The 21,166-nt window shown below is 36.2% G+C and overlaps 1 protein-coding gene across 1 annotated transcript; it reads right to left on the bottom strand.

The window, feature by feature from the left end:
* Positions 1 to 838: 838 nt before the first annotated feature.
* LOC105420377 (putative apyrase 7) lies at positions 839 to 21,166 on the bottom strand. Its single transcript, XM_088863580.1, is given in 4 exon segments — positions 839 to 1,583; positions 15,247 to 16,655; positions 16,821 to 16,908; positions 19,361 to 21,166. Coding segments are annotated over 2 exon segments (1,707 nt in total). The 5' UTR covers positions 16,373 to 16,655; positions 16,821 to 16,908; positions 19,361 to 21,166; the 3' UTR covers positions 839 to 1,002.

The raw sequence follows: 21,166 nt of genomic DNA, 5'->3' as shown, positions 1-21,166 counted from the left end.
CCCATGATGATGATGTGTCCCATTTTTATGAAAACCTAACAACCCTTGGACTGTCCCAAGCATTTGAGTCAAACAACTCTTTCAATGCACTTCAATATTCTCAGTTCAAGAAACCTCCGTAAATTAATTTCTCCTAGAAACAAACAAGTTAATTTTTCAAAAACTGGTTGGATATATGTCAAGACTATGCTAGGATCATCAACCAATGGTTAGACTACAATAGCTTTGAAATGCCTTTTGCTTAATGCTAGGGGCTTACTCAGAGAAAAAAGCCCCCTGAAGAGTAGTTAGTTTCAAGCTGTCACCCAGAAATATAGCTTTGGCAGCAATTCCACCTTTGGAAACAGGAAAACATGCCAATCTTTTCATCTTATTAGGAGAACTTATTGTTTATAACAAAACTAGAATGACCTAGCTTTGAAGGCAATTTGAGTTTTGGTACCTTCCAAAGAAATACATTAATGACTCAAAAATCTGTTTGAAAAACATTTCACTTAATTTTGCATTTGTAATATTAGTAAGATTTACAATTTCAACTTGGGTTTTCTCAAATTTGGGTCATGGAAGCATGCCTTAAATTCAAACATGACTAAAAGGCTACACTACGCGAACAGCCCGAGATTTCGGAATACTTGAAATTAGCATAAAATTTCTTTCAAGGGGATACATCTCACGTTCAGCACACAATAAACACTAAAATTCCATAGGAATAGATGATGTAATTTGTGAACTGTTAATAAAAATTCAATCATCTATAGAAATCAATGGTGTCTCAATTCATGGAACTAAGTATCCAGAAATTGTTTAATATTTTCAGTTACCAAGAAAGACAGGCATATAGAAAACAATCATAAATATTTTATATCATGTAAATAATCATAACTTATAAAATTGAATAGACGAATAAAATAATAAAAGTACTGGACTTCTAAAAAAAAACGAAAAAAAAAACAACTAAATGAAAGTTTCTCATCAGCTCACCTGGCTGAAGAAATCTCTAATTTACACCTGCAATTTGTTATAGCTAAACAATGGCAATAACTCTAAAATTGCATCTTTACCACGCATATTTTTCCCAACTGAGGGCTTAAAGAAATGCTGCAAAAATCCAGTGACACACTTAATCTGCCCATGGACAATAAATATTAGACTTGACAATCCCATAACCGCAAAAATGGCTGAAGAGATAACCTGCAAATTTCCAAAGTTTGCTATTCCAAAAGCAGCAAATTTATTATTTCTAATTGCCCATAATAATTCATCTCCAACTAAGGCAGCACCCAGGGTCCATGAAACCTCTGCTGGCCCAAAACTTATTTGTCCATCTTCCAAACACAACTCATCCTTGAGAAGTGAGATCACATAAGGTAATCGAAAGCAATACTGATCAACATTCTTTTGATGAGACAATTTTTTCCGGATATCATCCCATGAGCTTAAGCATAATTGCTTGCCTCTTGCCAAAAGCTCAGTAAAGTTAGCTTTTGAATCTGAACTCAATGTCTTATGTACAGCAAAAAATCCTGATAATGCATGAAAATGAGTAGTTTGATAGTGAGACGTGGAGTTCGGTGTACCGTTAGCTGCATCACGATGAAGATAAACCACGTAAATTACAAAAGAAAACACAAATATTCAAAATAACTTAGATACATAGAGGAATGTATTGGAATGACCTTCGAGCTTCGAAAATTGAATAAATTATCATCCAATCATGGAAAGAAATACGCATAAATAGACGCATTCTACCAACCAATGTTTTCAAATCCACGGGGAGAATTCCTTGATTTGGCCCAAAAAGCGAAGCAGCTCAGCTCTTCCACCGAATCTACGGAAGTCCTCGAGTGTATCTTTAAGAATAAAGCTTCAACAAATATATATATATATATATATATATATAAAAGAAGAGACTTCGCAACGTCTATGGGCGAAATGAACAGTATTTTCGCCCATAGGCTTGGCGCCGTCCGATTTTTTCGGACGATGTGGATTAAAAGACAGCCACGAACATAGCATGTACGCTGCAGCTCTTTTTCACCCAAAAAACAAGGCATTCCGCCACGGACATAGCATGTCCGTTGCAGTTTTAAGGCAAAACCGCAACGAGAGCCGTTGCGGGGCGAAAAACTATTCAAATTCGCTCATAAGCGTTTTTAAGACTTTTCTATATATAAATGGAAAACGTTTATATAAAGTTGCAAGCTTAAATTGTAGAAATAAGGTGCATCTCAAAAATCCATTAAAAAAGGTTGTGTTAGTGTTTGAAAAATCCTCTAATGAATCATCTCAACATTGAGATCTGCAAAAATGAAAAAAGAAAAGATTTTGAGTCTAAAAAATAATACATTTTGCAACACATTAACTTGACCATCCATTTTAAGATTTTCAAGTATTTACAGATCTATTTGATTTGAACCATTTTTTAATATCAAAATTTTATAGTTAGAGATGAAAATAAATATTTAGGCCACCCTAAGAATTTTTAATACGAAAATCTTTAGACAAAATTTGGAGAAGCGCCTTACTTTGATTGTTTAAGGTTGCAACCTTATGCAAACCACACACTATTGTGTGTGTGTGTGTGTGTTAGAGAAAATGTGTTTCCAAATATTTGCAAAATTAAGGCCCAATTTTATTTTCTTTTTCTTTCTTCTACCCCACTTAAAATTTATTTTAAAAGTGTAGAGAAAAATAAAGAGTCACGTGAAGAGTGGAACAAGTAGCCAGTGAGAGGCAACACTTGGCCATCCTCTCTCTACATGTATCTCTCCTATTTTTTCTTTGTTGCTGTAAATGAGGAATGGTTTTGGGAGGGCAAGGCACCTTTGCACGAGCTCCCTCTCTCTCTCTAAAACCTCTTTCACTCTCTTAAGCTTCATTGTGAGTTGGTACAAGGGATATGCCTCTCATCTCTGTGAGAGCCCTCCAGTGTCACAAGATAAATCCCAGTACTGCGTTGCATTTCGAAAAAGTTTCTCTCCCTAGATTATTTGCTAACCATTGTCGTGTAGTAAGACTATCTTCCCTTCTGTATAATTTATTGCTGGAAAACTCATTCTCAACAAGATTCACTCTTTAGAAAAGCTACAAAACTGTGCCTGCAAATCCATACGAATTTGGTGAGTTTGTTCCAACTTTTTCTTCATATTTTGCAACTGAAAATAGTACTTGAAGGTTGAAAAAGGTTGTATGAGCAAGGGAAAAATTATTGAGCATCATTTTATTTTGTTGGAATGATTAGAAGAGGTTTACAATAGTTGCAATTGATTTTGGGCTTTGATTCTTTAATGGATAATAAAGTTAGTGACCTTTGTCCACCTTCTTGAGTCCCAAAGAAATTTACAACTTTTTGTGGTTGTTTTGATAAGAGTTGCATCCCATATTTTTGTTAATATTTCTGATTGAGGTCAAAACCCAACTTGTATGTTATTTTAACTCTATTTATTTCTGAAAACCAAAAATATTCATTGTATTTGGGCCAACAATTGGTATCAGAGCATAGCGGTTTTCAATTTGTATAAAAAATGGATAATCCTAGAGCGATATTGACTGATTTAGTAGAGATTGATAAACATGATCGCTACAATTTCTCACTTTGGAAGAGTAAAAGTATCTTATTTGCTGCATACTATGAATTTGTTATATGTAATTGAAGAAGAAATCATACCTAAAGCGAATGATGATTCTACACTTAGAGAGAGACAAAGATACACAAAATGGAAAAATAATAATTTTACATGTAAGGGTGCTATCTTGAATTGCCTTAGTGATAGATTGCATAAGGTCTTTGAACCTTACACCAAGCTAAAGAGTTATGGGAGGCTATTGAGAAAAAGCACACTGCGGACAATTATATGGCAAAACATGAACTCTATGAAAGATATAACCGACATAAAATGAGAGAAAACCAATTGATGCTAGAATTTTTTATGAAAGGATTATAATGGCTAACTAACTTGCTAGTTATGGAGAACCCATATCCGAGCGTCATCAAATCATGAAGATAATAGAAAACCTCCCTAATTCATGGAAAGACATTAAGAAAAACTCGTGCCACAATGGTACCATCCACACCCTTGATGATTTAAGAAGACATCTTAGGATGGAAGAGAATGATAGGGCCAAAGAGAGAAATTAAAGAGCCCAACAGAAGGCTTTTTTGGCACTCAAAAGGGTATCCATGAACCAAACTTAAGAAGAGAAAGGAGAATAAAAAAAAATGAGGAGGAAACAAAGCAAGATGACAAGAAACAAGGAAAATTCTTTAAAAAATTAAGATGTTTTAATTGTAACAAACTTGGTCATATTGTCAAATTTTGTAGGGCCCCACTGAAAAAGATAGAGAGAGGAGAACGCAATCACCGTAAGGATGTTGCATTTGTGGTAGAAGAGTCTCTCACGGTCACCCCATCCGATGGTTGGTGGATTGACTCGGGTGTAACAAAGCATATCACCACAAGCAAGGAACATGTGGTGGACTTTAGAGAGAAGAAGGTTGGTGATTGGAAGCTCTATATGGTAAACTCCTCTTGGGTCCACATTCTTGGCGTGGCTACCGTGAAGCTTCCTCTTCTTAGTGGGGGTACTCTTACCCTTAATGATGTCCTTTATGCCCCCGACATGAGGTGTAACCTCATTTCCCTACCTAAGCTAGACTAGAATGGGGTTGAAGTGAATGTAAAAGGGGGGAAAATGACTTTTCTTAAGGAAGGTGTAGAAGTGGCTAAGGCGTCACTTTGTATCAGTTTGTACAAACTTGAGAATAATGAAATACAATCACCTTCCTCTTATATTGTTGATTCTTCTTTCCAAGAAAGCTTCAATGTATGGCATAGAAGATTAGGACACATTGGTTATGAAATATTGTCTAGAATGATGAAAGAAAATTTAATTCCTTATGACGAAAAAGATAAATTTAAATGTGAAAACTATAAATTTAAATGTGAAAACTGTTTAAAAGGAAAGATGCATAGAAAACCATGCCCAAAGGGTTTAAGGGCTGAAAGTGTTCTGCACATAGTCCATACTGATATTTGTGGAAGATTAAATGCTAAAACCTTTAAAGGACACGAATATTTTACTACTTTCATTGATGATTATTCACAATATACATATACATATTTGATTTCTCATAAATGTGAAGCTTTAGAAAAATTTAAAGAAAGTAAGATGGAGATAGAAAATCAACTAGATAAGAAGATTAAAATTTTGAAAGTGATATAGGTGGAGAATATACTTTACTTGAGTTTGAAAATTTTTGTAAGGAACATGGAATTATTAAACAATACACGCTTCCTTATACACCTCCACAGAATGGTATGGCTGAAAGAAAAAATAGAACTTGAACTAGAGATGGTTAATTGTATGATACAAGAAAGTATTGTATCTTGCCAATTTTGGGGAGAAGTTTTGCTAGCCTCATCTTATATATTAAATAAAGTTCCGAACAAATCTACAAGTAGAAACCCTTTTGAATTATGGTTTAATAGGAAACCTAATTTAGATCACATTAGAGTAGGGGGTTGTCTAGCTCATGTCCTCAACCCAAATAAAGAAAAACTAGGACCTAAATTAATTAAATGCACTTTCGTTGGGTACTCTAGTCACTCTAAAGGTTATAGGGTTATAGATTCCATGATCATGAAACTAAGACTATCATAGAAAGTAGAGATGCTCATTTATTTGAGGATGAAGAAATGCCGAAGGGAAAACAACCTAAAATTATAAAAATAGGAGAAGAAGAAATGGGGCAACCTAGAAATTCCTATGAGAACCCTAGTAGTATTATGATAGAGCCTAGGAGAAGTAGTAGGGAAACAAAGAGACCTAGTTACTAGGATGAATACTATGGGTATAATGCAGAACTTGATGATGAGTCCGTAAGCTTTAAAGAGGCCATAAGTTCATCTGACGCCATAAGTTCAACTAGAAGCATGTAGGTGAAGTTTATGATATGGTTGATGATTACGCAATACGTCACAACAATTCATGAGCGTGGGAATGTGTGGTTGATGCCATTGAGTGGATGAATCATATGTGTGGATGGATTTGTTGTTTGAGGATGCTCGAGCAACATCTATATAGCTACTAAAAGTTTGTATAATGGTTTTACAAATATTTTGAAACAAGTGGGGGAATGTTAGAGAAAATATGTTTCTAAATATTTACAAAATTATGGCCCAATTTTTATTTTATTTCTTTTCTTTTTTCTACCCCACTTAAAATGTATTTTAAAAGAGGATAGTGCTTTGTGTAGAGAACAACAAAGAGACTCGTGAACAAAGGGACAAGAGGCCATTGAGAGGCAACACTTGGCCATTCTCTCTCGACATGTGTCTCTCTCATTTTCTCTTTGTGGCTATATATGGGAAATGGCTTTGGGAAGCCAAGGCACCTTTGCACGAGCTCCCTCTCTCTCTAAAACCTCTTTCTCTCTCTTAAACTTCCTTGTGAGCTGAGTACAAGGGACGTGCCTCTCATCTCTGTGAAAGTCCTCCAGTGTCACTGGATAAATCCCAGCACTGTGTTGCATATCGTAAAAGTTTCTCCTTAGATTATTTACTGACCATTGTTTTACAGCAAGTTTGTCTTCCCTTTTGTGTAATATATTGCTGAAAAATTCATTCTCAACAAGATTCTCTCTAGAAAAACCTACAAAACTGTGACTGCAAATCCATATGAATTTGGTCAGTTTGTTCCAATTTTTTCTTCATATTTTGCATCTGACAATAGTATGAGCAAGGGAAAAATTATTATGCATTATTTTATTTTGTTGGAATATTTAGATGGGTTTTTTATGGGTACATTATTGCCGAAAATTATATTGGGGTGGTTTGCTTAGAAAATGTTTACAATAGTTGCAATTGATTTTGGACTTTGATTCTTTTGTGGTTAACAACGTTTTTGTACACCCTCTTGAGTCCCAAAAAAATTTGCAGCAACTTTTTGTGGGTGCTTTGATAAGAGTTGCATGTCATATGGCTGTTAATATTTTTGGTTGAGTTCAAAAACTTGCATCTTATTTTAGCTCTATTTATGTCTGAAAACCAAAAAGATCCACTGTATTTGGGCCAGCAGTGTGTGTGTGTGTATAAGAAAATGTTTATATAGAGCCAAGGCTCTAAACAATCAAATTATAGCCCACCTCAAAATTTTCACTAGAAGAGGTTGTTTTGATGCCCAAATATTCTCAAATTGATCACCTCGACATCAAGATGCATGGACATGAGAAAAAAAACGGATTTCAAGGTTTTGAAATAGTGCATCTTGTAACGCATTTTTGGACTGTTAATTTTCAAGATTTTCAAGTTTTCATAGATCTGCTCGATTTACACTATTTTTTAAGCTTTAAATTTTATAATTAAAGATGAGAATATATTTTAAGGCTATCACAAAGATTTCCAGTATTAAAACTACATTTCTCGATATTATTTGAAGGTGCGCTTTACTTTGATTGTTTAGAGCCTCGGCTCTATACAAACCGCGCCCATATACATACACACACACACACACACACACACACACACACACACATATATATATATATATATATATATATAGGGTTTTGTTAGGCTACACCACTTGGTGGTGTATACCTTAAAGTCCTCAACATTTTTGGACACTTAGATACCCTTATCCTATACTATAGTAACTTTTTGTCTAGGGGTATTTTAAGTAATTAATCAAGGGTAAAGTAGAAATTCCTAATAGAAACAAAAGCATTTATTAACAATAGTGGACAATGACATCACCGACATGGTGTGTGACCTCACCCATAAGATGCATTAATTATTTTTCAATTACTAATAGAATGCCACTATTTTCTTATAGAAATATCCATTCTACCCTTCTAAATGACCAAAAATGCCCCTACTTTAAAAAATTTGTATTACAATTCAAGGGTATCTACACATCCAAAAATGTTGAGGACTTTAAAGCTATATGCCACTTGGTTGTGTAGCGTAATAAAACCCATATATATACATACATACATACATATATATATATGGAAAACTCTTAAAAACACCTATAAGCGAAATTGAATAGTATTTCGCCCTGCCACGGAAATAGCATGTCCGTGGCGGTTTTACCTTAAAAATCGTTATGAATCTACAGGAGCCGTAGCCGTTGCCCGTGTTTTTTTTGCATGAAAAATACCGCAACAGACCTACTATATCCGTTGCGGTCTTTGAATCCACGCTGTTGAAAAAAATCAGATGTCACTGAGCCTATGGGCGAAAACACTGTTCATTTTTGCCCATAGGTGTTGCATAGTGGCTTCCTATATATACATAATGAGGCATATTATTTTTATTAGAGCACTTAAGTTATATAATTATAGTATTGTAGTTACAAAACGACATTGAAGTTGTAGGCATACAAAAAGGCATCTCACAAGTCGGGTTCTCAAAGATACATAGACTGTAAACAAAACTAGGAAGAACACCATGAGACCGCCATTGGCAAAGTTGACCTCTTCTCCAAGTGTGATGAAAAATAATTTGAAGAGGCCTGCAAATTGTGGAAAATATGGTAAAAAATGGTATGAGCCTCCATAGACATGGAGCAATTGGACACCCAAAATCAACTTGATTTCTTGTCACGTTCGGTTCTATAAGAACCCAATAAAACCACTTTTTAGGATGGGAGGGGGGGGAATAGTTCAGGACTACGACTACAAACTTGATTCTGTAAGGGGAAAAAAAACAATATCTAAAGTAGTGACAGTGCCGAGCTGGTTTCTGTTAGAAAAAAGGTACATCTTTGTAAACTTCAAATTTTTAGGGACATTTTTTAAATATCCCTAAAAATAAGGGATATATATGTTAATTTTCCATTATAGAATATATATTTATATACTTTTACACAAACCTAGATCCGACCTAACCCAACAGGTTGGGTCTGAGTCCATTGCATGCAAATGGTCTAGGTCGGGTCAAGGTTCAACAAGGACCTAGTAGGATTAAGCCCTGGCCGGAGTTGACATGGTCCGGATTGGACCCGACCCACCCAAGCTGTTTACAATGCAATTTGTCACATTCAAAGCCATAGTCTATGGGCTTTGGAATGGAAAACTTTTGAAAGGTGTAATAATGAGCTCAAAACAGGTCGGAGCTTTAGATATGGCCTCAAGAAGGCCCTATAAGCCTACACTCCAAATTCATAAACTTTGGAGATGAATTGAGGGATGTTCAGAGTTCACTGCAGCCAGTTTATGTATGTAAGGTTTGATTGTGGTGAACTTTCGAATTAGGTCAAATGTTTGTCCATTTTATATCAAATTTGGTAGGATGCTGGAGGGAAGTGATAAAAACTTGTTCAAATGTATAGAGTTTGGAAATGTTTTTGCTCACCCCTCAAACTTCGCCACAGTTACCATGCTTTTAAAATGCTTGAGTGCAGTGAAGATTCGAATTTGAAATTTTGAGATCCAGATTGATGAAGATTTATTCCAAGACATTAAGGGAACCTTTTTGGGATAAAAAGGATGCTTTCTTGGCAAGTTTTAAATAGATTTTAAGTCTCAAATTGATAAGAATTAGGGGAAGAAAGATATTTTTGGAATCCAAGATTCTTTGCATGATTTCAAAAGATTACAAATGGTATGATTCCCAGAAAATCAGGAAGATGTGTGAGAGATACGATTTCCTGGAGAATAATCTCAATCTTGAGAGAATAAACTGAAAATTATATTTGAAATCATCAGGTTTCCATTACGCACAAATATGTTTGCAGCGGAAATTTAAAATACAAACTTCTCTTAATTTACAACATCATTTTGATGAATTTTGTGCCACATTGATCCTCTTTGGATGCTCAACCAAGAACATTGGTTAATGGGATTTAAAAACCTTGAATTTGAATACGATTTGACCATGAAATAGACTTTTCGAGCCTAGCCACCTGAGTGCTGCGAACTCTGGGCCAATATATTGTCCAACTATTTTGCTCTTGATTTTCTAGTATTGTGTTTAAATAAGCATGAGATATTTTGAAGAATATTCTCTCCTATCTCTGGAAAGAGAAAAACTCTTTAAGATGTGAATTTGAAGAAGGAAAGTTTCCAAATTAAATGTAAGTCCATCTCACCCAAGACCAAAGCCCTCTATATAAAGGGGTCTTTGCCTTTGGTTTTGAGGCTACTAACTCCAAAATCTTTGTTCAAGAGAGAATACACTGCTGAATTGAAGCCAAGACATGTTAAGAACTTTTCCATATCATAGATTTGCATAAACTTCTAGCAAGAGAGAGAAACAAACATCTGTGATCCAGAGTGTGAAGAAGTTGAAGAAGAATTCAGCTTAGCACACCTTCACATTATGCATAAGGTATCCGGAAATTTTATGAATTCCAGTACTTATGTCTGTAATTTTTTCTTGAGTCTATGTAATGCTTTTTAACGACATGGATTAAACGTATTTCTTTTTGTACACTAATAGGATGTAAACGAAACGAGTTGCTTATGACCGCTTGGAACTCCATACCAAGAAAAAAAAGAAAAAAAGATAAATGTTCGCACTTTATATGATCGAGGTGAATTTGAGCATGTTTTGTGTATTTCTTTGGTTTTCTCTTGTTTGGAGTCATTTTTTCTTTAATTTGCATGGAGTACACTTTAGGTTCCATCAGGGACATAAGCTATAAATAGCATGAGTCACTGATAGGGCTGTAAAGAGGAACAGGCCGGGTTCAAGCAGCATGTTAAGGCCCTTGGACAGGCCAGGGCCGGGCCTGGTAGGCACAAAATACTTTTGCGCCGGGCCCACATCAATGCTGGCACATCAGGTGTATTTAATATCCTCTTTTCCCATATTTATATAGGGTCCAGCCCAGACATGCCCTATGTTCCCGGTTCAGGCCGGGCTCAGGCCTTGTTATCACGAATTTGGGCTAGGCCAGAAACTAAATTTTTGGGCACATGGAGAGACAACACTATTTACAACTCGGCTTGGGCTTGGGCTAGCCTGGCTAGTTATCAAACCTAGGCACTAGACATGAATCCTATAAACCATAAGTCACGAGAAATAAGTTATAAACAGCATCAGTCACTGGCCATGAAGGACATAAGCTAAAAGCAGCATTCACTGGAGATGTAGGGCATAAGCTGTAAACAGCAAGAGTCACAGGAAAGCATAAGTCATGGGACATAAGCTACAAACACCATAAGCCATAGGACGAGCTATAGATGGCATAAATCACATTGGACATGAGCTATAAATGGCATAATCCTCATGAGTCATAAGAAAAAACAAGCATGCTGTGTAACACTTTTCCTGCTGACAGCCTACTCGATTTATAGGAGCCACAACCACCACAACACAATTTTCTTTCAAGAATAATACATGCATATATGACCCTCGATCGCGAACAGCGATGAAATGATCGTGGTCGATCTTAAATTAAGACACTGAGATCATCTCTTAGTTTACAAGGAATACTAGATCTTGTAATTTTAGAGTGAAGAACCATGTCTAAAATGATTCTGTAGCATGTCAAGGAAGAAGATTTGAATATATGTCCTCGTCAATCCTTCAGTTACATCACTGTGATAGAGCTCTTAAGGCATTTCACCAAACAATTCCATTTCTGCTTTGAGTGCAAAGACCCAGGTCAAGACATAATTGCATTTATCAGATTCCACTAAAAAATCACCCTTAATGGAAGCAACAGTTTCGCTTGTGACCTTAAATAGTAGTCATTCTGACACACTAGTGCCTATCAAATTATTAGAAGGCATTGAATATCCCTTTTAGGGACAACAAACGCTCGTGCATGGTATGCCAAACTCAGCTGAGCTTTTACGAGTGTCGGGTGTTTTAGAAGTTCAATTGATTCTTCAGTGTTCATAAAAAGGGGAACTTCAAGTACAACAGCTGTACTAATTTATGTTGATGATATTATCATTACTTGATAAAAAAAGAATCATGGAGCTTAAAAATTATATTCACAAGAAATTTGACATCAAGGACCTTGGTCAACTAAAGTATTTTCTCGGCATTAAAGTACCACATTAAAAAAAAGGACTCTTCATTTCTCAAAGGAAATATATCTTAGAATTGTTGAAAGAAACTTGAAGCCAAACCTTTTGACAGCCCTGTTGATATTAATTGCAAGCTTAATTCAACAAATGAAAAACCTCTTGAAGATGTGGGTCGCTTTTAAAGAATTGTGAGCAAATTGATTTATTTGACAATGACACAACCAGATATAATGTATGTAGTTAAACTTGTGAGCCAATTTATGCATGCTCCTAAATCATGTCATATGGAAGCTGTCAATAGGATTCTCAGATATCTTAAGTCACCCCGCATCGATGAAACCTATGGTCAGACTAATATTATTGGTTATTCTGATGCTAACTGAGCAGGTAGTCCAATTGACAGGAGGTCCAGTACTAGCTATTGTACATTGGTCGGAGGAAACTTAGTTACTTGAAAAAGCAAAAAACAATATGTAGTTGCTTGATCCAATGCAGAGGGTGAATAAAGAGCTATGGCTTCAACTACAAGTGAATTGATATGGCTAAAATCACTACTTCGAGATATGGGGTTCCCAACGGTCAATACAATGGAAATGTTATGTGATCATCAAGCAGCTATGCATATAGCCTTCAATCCAGTTTTTCATGAAAGAACCAAGTATGTAGAAGTTGATTGTCACTTTGTAAGAGAAAAGGTTCAGTCACTCCTTATGTTTGAAGTGAAGACCAACTTTCGACATGTTTACTAAAGCTATTTCTAAGTTGGGCTCTGTGGATATCTACAGACCAACTTGAGGGGCAGTGTTGATGGTTATGGCAGCAAGATATTAAGTTTCCTATATTATGGATTACAAGATATTGAATTTCTTATTTTGTGGGATTACTGTTGTGATGAGATTTGTTTTCTAAAAGACAGGAGAATTGTAACTCTATAAATCTCTGGTAAACCAAAGTAATCCCTATGAATGAAATAATGGTTTACCCTCCGTGGATGTAGACACCATTGCCGAACCACGTATATGTTGTGTTAATCGATTTTCTCTTTTCTCTTCTCTATTTTGTTTATTGTAACTTCAACAGGAAGGCTTTAGGACCAGATGGTATCCCGATAGAAGTTTGGAAGTGCATGGGAGATATTGACATATCCTGGCTGACTAAGTTGTTCAACTTCAACAAGATGTTGACAGCAAAAAAAATGCCTTACGAATGGAAAAAAAGTATTGTGGTACCTATTTACAAGAACAAATTAGACAAACAGAACTATACGAACTATCAGGGGATCAAAATTATGAGCCACATTATGAAGTTGTGGAAGAGAGCAATTGAGCAACGACTAAGATATGAAACGAGTATTTTTTTAAAGAAGTTCGATTTTATACTAGGGAAGCCAACAATTGAAACTATTTCCCTACTTAGCCAACTGATTGAGAAGTTTACGGAGAAAGAAAGAGACCTCTACATGGTCTTTATTGATTTAGAGAAAGCATAAGATAGGATACCTAGAGAGTCAAGTGGGTGTTTCAAAAAGAAGGGAGTCTCTAGAGGATGCATTAACGTGGTGAGAAATATGTACGAGGGAGAGCTAACTAGTGTGGAGATAACTACTTGAGAGACAAATGAGTCTTTATAGGCTTACATCAGGGCTCATCATTGAGCCCATATATCTTTCTTTTGGTTATGAACGAGTTCACTAAGCATCTACAGGATGAGGTACCGTGGTGTATGTTGTTTGCGGCTGACATAGTTTTGAATGATAAGACTAGAGGCAACGTCAATGCAAAGTTAGAATTTGGAGGGATGCTCTAGAATTTAAAGGTTTTAAAATTATCCAGACTAAGAAAGAATATATGAAAGGCAAGCTTAGTTATTAAGAGTAGAAACGAGGAAAAATTAAGATTGATGGCCATGAAATACCTAAAAGATATTGTTTTTGATATCTTAGGTCAATAATCCAGGAGAATGGAGAGATTGGGGAAGATGTCATGCATGGGCGAAGTAGAGATGTGCATACGGAGTTTTATGTGGGCACCGCATTACCAATAAAACTAAGGGGAAGTTTTATAAGATGATTCTAAGACCAACCATACTTTATGGGACTTATGCTTTATAAAATGAGTGCAGCTGAGAATTGGATGTTGAGGTGAGATGGATGAGTAGCAAGACAAGAAATGATAGAATTCATAATGAATACATACAAGAGATCTTAGAGGTGGCTCCAATAGGCAATAAGAGGGGGGAAAGTAGACTTAGGTGGACTGGCCATGTGCAGCATAGACCTAAACAACACCGGTTAGGAGGGGTGATATGGTTCAAATAGAAGGCTCTAAAAAGGTAAGGGGAAGGCCCCAAAGGACATGGATTGAAGTTGTGAGAAGAGACATGGTGACTTATGGTCTGACTAAGGGTATGGCCTTAGATAGAGCAGTATGACGGAACAAGATTCGTGTAGCCAACACCAAATAGTTGGGATAAGGCTTGGATGTAAATTGTATGTTTTAATAGCTTTGCCTTTGACGCTGTACAGGCATCAATCCTTAACACAGGAATCTTCAGTATAGCTTCGATCCACCAATCCCACCCCCAATGCCAGAACTGTTCCCATCGCCATAACCAACAACTATGCTTCGGGGCAATGTTGAGTGCAAGAAAAGCCACCAAAGGTATTAAGGAATCCAATACTTAAAAAAATCTAGGAGGAAGTAGCCTCCATGGATTGAAACCCTATAATTGTTGTCACCTTGCAAACAGTCATATCAGTGTTATACAAATATTATTCTTTTAAATATCATCATAACAAGTCTGGCATTAATCAAAGTGATGGTTAATATTTACAAAACAAATAGAACTTACTGATATTCACTACTTAAGCACTAATGGAGTAACTTAAATCACTACAATAATGTACACGAGGTAGGCCTTTTTTTTTCTTTTTTTGGTTGTCGCATAACTTAAATCACTACAATAATGTACACGAGGTAGGCCTTTTTTTTTCTTTTTTTGGTTGTTGCATTTGGCAGTTTGTGCCAAAAGTCAAAGCCAATAGAAGGTAAAATGTTGCAAAGAAGTAACCCTCTTTGCAATCATAGGCATCATATAAGAAAAGCTAGAAATATGGACTACTTTGGTCACTTATACAAGTTCAATGGCAATTTCTAAATGCTTAAAAGATCACTCCAATAATTTCACAAAAGAAAACAAAATATTTAATAATTCTTTGAACAAATTAAAAAAAGGAAAACAAAAGCAGATGGATCGACCAAACTTACAAATCAAAGCATGAGATTGCATTTTGCAGTTCATATCTACAGAGAGTTGCCATGCATCAAAACGATTTGATTGTATTGTTGTAGCTCTTGCAAGCTCCTTACATCGCCTCCAATCTGGATCTCCGACCAAATAAAACAATTCAGACCTCTAAATTTGTGAGCTGCCACTACTATTAAGCTGGGCATTTGCTTTTGGCATCACATTGCAACTATTACAAGTATACTTCTCCATGTATCCTAAATTGAGACATGGGTGTCTGAGCTCTAGCTTCCCACTACTACTCTTCTTGAGGCTTTGTTCTTTGCTAAGTAATACAAGGGACCTCTCAAATGCCTCATTCAATCCATATGATGGTAACGAATATGCCAATAGATTATGTCCAACCAAACCAATTTGTGATCTCAAGAAGTGCTGGTTTTCTTCCACTTCTCCTTTTTCTAGAACAACCTCCAAGGAAGAACCCCCCAAGTCAAGGGCTCCAAAAGTGGGCTTATCTAAAGAGCTCCCCAATCGACCCATTTTATAATTGACAGCAAGCCAACCATAATAAGCCTCTTCTCTTCCATCGAGAATTCTTATCCAACTTCTTTGATGCATAAACCCATAGCGATTTATGATATACTCAACATTCTCCAGAACCCAACTTCCATCCTCACTAGGCAACCTCCTAAGTCCAGCTGTAGCTAGTACAAAAATGGGTGTAGTTTTGTGCTTTTTGGAGGGTACTATATTCCCTGCCCAATGAAGAAGGGGCTCCAATGCAGCAGCTAATCCCGATACATTGGACACATACTTGTCCAGACCAGGCTCAGTTTGCATGCAATGGTATTCACATGCAACGGATTGTTGAGAACGTCCTTTGGTATAGTCAGGAAATGAATGCAATAAAATTGGAAGACCTTCATAATGAGCGCTGTTGTTAGACCATTCATAGACATGGACTCGTGTTCCAGTGCTTCCACAGTCCAAGACTACAGTAAAAGAAGATGGTGGTAATATGTTACGAGCTTTTCCACATATGAATAAATGGTAAAAACTGATGGCTATCAGTATGGAAGCAACAAAAAACGTGCTGATCTGGAGGCAGCATCTGTTTGTTCTCAAATGCATGACTAAGGATCCCATATTACCAACATCTAGGCTTGGAACCCAATGATTTTTGGTAACCACCAACTTCTATCATGGGTTCCAAGCATACTCAGTGCCCCCTTGACAAAAATCCCATTTTGAGGCTCCTTTACATCAGAAGAGAACCTCGGAGGACAGATCAGAGTAATAAACTGATCAAAAGCTGCCGCATGTTCATTACCCAATAAATAGTCAAATTTCTCAACATGTTTTTGTGAAACAGTGTGCTCTCTTATGTTGCACAAGGATCTTGATTACAAACTCTAGGTAGCCACTAGATCTGTAAGGAAACATAGGTATTGATAAATAAACCTAAACTCATGAAATAATGAATGATCAAACTACATGTATTTCACACCATCCGCACTAAACAACAAAAATGATTTCAACCTAATAACACACCATGAAACATAGAAAATTTACACCTAAGTACATAATTACGCACCATGAAATATGCACTATTATGGCACACAAATTCATAGGTGTCCACCTTGGATAAGTATTAGATAGGCATGACACTGCTCCCAAACAGGCTACAAAATGAACGAAAGATGAATGAGGAATATAACCAATTGGACTGATACATAATCAAATATGTGATGGTGTGCACATGCAACAAAAAACTGAAATGCCTTTGTCATTAGAAATGGAAGAAAGAAAGCATGCTAACGTAAAAATTCCATTGATGGAAACATAGGCAACAGTAATAAAGAATGCTCACTAATCCAGGTAGAAGATTCACATTGCCATGACACAAATTTCCAGTAAGCTCAAGAAATTCACTCAATAATATCAAGAAAGTAGTTATTCGAATCTCTCACCAAAGGTCACGATTTCGATTTGGATCCCCGATTCGGTGATTGCGACTAGGAATCTTCACATAACCCATTTCCGTGAAGTTTGGAATCTTGATTCCTTATTTTAGGAATCTAGACTCCAAGACTTATATAATCTCATTTCCACAATTTATGGATTCTCGATTCTGCAATTATTGAATCTAGATTCTACCTAGTTGAAACCGGTTTCCACATTTACCAGAATTCTACCACTTCCCCCCCTTTTTTCTTGTTGCTTTTTTTAGAGAAGTGATATCTAGACGTTTTCAACGCATCAAACTACTTGAGTTCAAGACACAATCTCAAGTTATAAGGAATAGTAATCTTTTTTGGCATGAAATGACCAATAGAAACCAAAGTGGCAATCCACGTTCTCTATTTAATTCCTTAAATATGCATTGTATTGATCCAATTGAGAGATTGCAACTCCAAGATGTTAGAATAATATAATACAAATAATTGTAAACATGCATGTATGCCATGTAGGTCAATGACTGGCATTGAGACATGTATCATTATTTCCCTCTTGGTTCCCTCTCAATTTCGAAGATGTCAAAATCTCAATTCTATAAATGAAGAAATCTGGATTCCATATTGGTCGATTCCAACTAGGTTGGAAACTCGATTCCGAAGAGCTAGGAATCTTAATTCTATCCAGTCGAATCTCGATTCCTAAAAATAGGAATCTCATCCCCCACAATTCCTCTTGTATAGACGTCGATTTTAAAAACAGGAATCTTTCAAACGGTGGTGATTTCATGCTTCCGATTCCTAAATCAATTTGGTTCTAAATCGCTTCAAGTAGCTATGATCAAGAGTTCCATCTATCACTACATGGTAGATTTCATTACATTTCATTAGATTCTTTCTCATAATTACTTTATCAGATAATTGCGGCAAAGCCAAAATTACGAACCCAATATAGCTCATACACCAATTAACAAGCATTTCAATAACTAAAGCATTTACAATTGCAACAATAACAGAAATGCATGTGTTTCCAGCACGATACATGTTTTTTACAACTTCCAATTTAGAATAGGGAAATGCATTGTTTTTAGTTTTGTGAACTGAGTGATACATCACAGTCCCTTAATCATTTATCATAGTAATTCTTCTCTTGGTATTACTTTGTTTTTTCCACCTTTCTAGATACTTTTCTCTGCATTTATCAAAAGCTTTTCTTAGTGTTTCAGGACTCAGACGAGTCCACCTGGACTCAACCAAGTTTCAGGGGCCAACTCTCGACCCCTATTTAAAATGATTAAAAATGCCAATTTTTTATTAAAATCTTAATTAAATGATTTAAAATTACATTATTGGATCATTTATATGGTTTCTATGATGATTTTGGAAGTTCTCTCCCAACATGCTTATTTTTTATTTTTATTTTTATTTAATATTTCAAAGTATAAATCAAAATTTTCAACAATCCATATTTATTGTACTTTTTGGAATTTTATAGGTATCGAATGAATTCTATTACTCGTTTTATTATTCCCTATTTTTAACAAATTGCTTACTTTGTTTTTAACCTTTATTGTCTTGTACATTAGTCAGCCAAATCCACTTCGACTCAGCTGGGTTACTTGGTTCGGGCCATGGCTAAGTCCAAGGCCAGAGACGAGTTTAAAGACCTTGGCTTCTTTTGATGTTTATTTTTATGCGTCTTCCAAGAACCTGGTATCGGTCTATCCATCAGGAAAAACAGATATTATTAACATAGCCCCTGGAAAGATAATACTTATTAGGCTAAATTTCCACATTATACATGGATTCCTACACAAAGAAACCATACACTATCGAAAACAAAACAAAGAGAGAACAAAAGAACGGAATCACATATATGAATCAAAAGTTCCAAATAATGCAAACACTTGGATCGATGTAATCAACAATTTGCAGAGAATTTCCTGAGCAGCGAAGGTCAATGAAAAGCCCCCGCCATTTGACCATGGTATTCATAAAAGAATAAGCAATTACAGAGAGAGAACCTAAAATTATTCATAACGAACAGAACACGAAAGAAGAGACACCATAATCGAAGAAACGTCAAAAGAACTATAAAAGCAAAATCACTGTAGAGAGAGAAATGAATGAAGTTACAAATTGAAACCTATCTGGCACCAAAGCTTGAAATGCAATATACCTTCCGAAAATGAAAGGAAAGCTGCTGACTACAAACATACGTCAACTCGCAGAGGAAACCCTAGAACTAGAGGTAGAGTGTCCTCCCATCCGGAAGAGAATTTAGAGAGGAGGCTTCCGGATGGAGAAGAGCACAAAATGGCTCCCTGCTTCGAGAAGTTCCTCGCGTATTGGCGCTTTTCTTCTGCTTTCATAGACAGGTGAAAACTGAAAACTACACAAAAGCTAACGCGGAATCGGTAGTTAGTCCGGTAGCGTGGCCGTCGACATCGCTCCATCGGTCGAGACCGGGCGGTTTCACGATCCCAGGCGCGGCCGGCCGTTGTACCCGGCACCTTATTTTAGCTGGACCCGGACAAAAATAAATGAAAAAATAAGGAAAAAAAGTCGGGCCGGGTCGGTCTGGCTGAACCGTAATGGTATTAGCCCTAGCCAGGGCGTGATGCCATAGATTGTAGTCCAAACCCTAATTTTAGAGCTGACCAGGCTGGCCTTTTGCCAACCCTAGATTCGACAATGGGGAATATGAAAAACCTTGAGACTTTGGGTTTGGGCTGCTTAAGATCCCAAGTCCGAAGATGCAGGCTGGTGACCTTGTCATGTAGTATATGACACGTTAGTATGAATTATTGGCGCTAGCGAAATTTTGGTGTTTGATTGAATTTGGATTTCTAGTATCTTGGATATATCTTGTGTTTTTTATTTTGTAAAATTTTGGATATTAGTTAGTATTAACCTTAGTTATCAAGACTAAACGGGATAGTTGGTCCTACTGGTCAGACCATTGATTGATACGTTGGTTGGTCAGGTTCTAAGTAAAAATTGATTTTGATCAAAGTCAGTATTAAAACAGTTTTGGCTGGTCTGATCTGCCGATTCAACTGGCCAAACAAAATAGGAAACTTTTTCTTTATATAATACATACTTTTAAACTAAGTTCATATTATTTTTAAAATTCGGCTATCCCATTTTGCCTGGCAGCCAAGTAGTTTTGGCTAAATAAGGCTTGTCATTAGTTCGTTACCTGATATAGTCTTGATAGCATTAGTTTTAGCCATTCATTTAACACTTAATTAATGAGGTTAATATTTGTTAAATAATATTAAAAAAATTTAATTCATAGCCCATCCATAGGACTATTAACAAGATAGATGGTCAAAATTACCAAAATTTGAGTTTTAAAAAACACTAATCCAGATTGGAAATGCCCAATCTACATAAAAAATGAGTGGGACCAGTCCAGTTCTCACATTTATTGAGAACCAACCGATTCCCTCTCAAAAGTGGCTAGTCCTGACCGGTCCTCTGACATAACCAACCAATACTATTTAGGACAAAACTAAGCGACCCGCCCGTTTCCCACATATTACTTTTTTTTGTTTAATAATTTATTATCCTTAAATTTTAAAAATAAAATTAATAATACATCTTTTAAATTAAATAACCAAGCCCTACCCCGGTGCCATTCCTCTTAGGCTTGACAAAAGTATTGGGGTTCCTTTTATAGAATTTGCCCATAAACTTCTCATGTAGATCCCTAACATGGGACCAAATACTATGACCAAATATATATGCCTCTATGTATCACATCTCAATAAGGCCTCATGCTCGACCGTGCGGCAGTTGTGCACTCAACCCTTTGAGGACCAGTCAGCCTACCGCACTGGTGTGTACTACTTAAGCACAAGCACCACCAACTAGGCACATTAGCAACCAACACAGAAGTGTGCACTTCTCATATACAAAAGCGAATAGGAACAACTTTGTATTTCACTAGAATGTTCAAATGCTTACAACTTTCAGACGT

This window comes from Amborella trichopoda, chromosome 3 (assembly GCF_054954075.1).
Source record: "Amborella trichopoda isolate Santa Cruz 75 chromosome 3, AtrichopodaSantaCruz75HAP2 v2.0, whole genome shotgun sequence".
NCBI classification, from domain to species: domain Eukaryota; kingdom Viridiplantae; phylum Streptophyta; class Magnoliopsida; order Amborellales; family Amborellaceae; genus Amborella; species Amborella trichopoda.
This window is presented reverse-complemented; position numbering and strand designations above follow the sequence as displayed.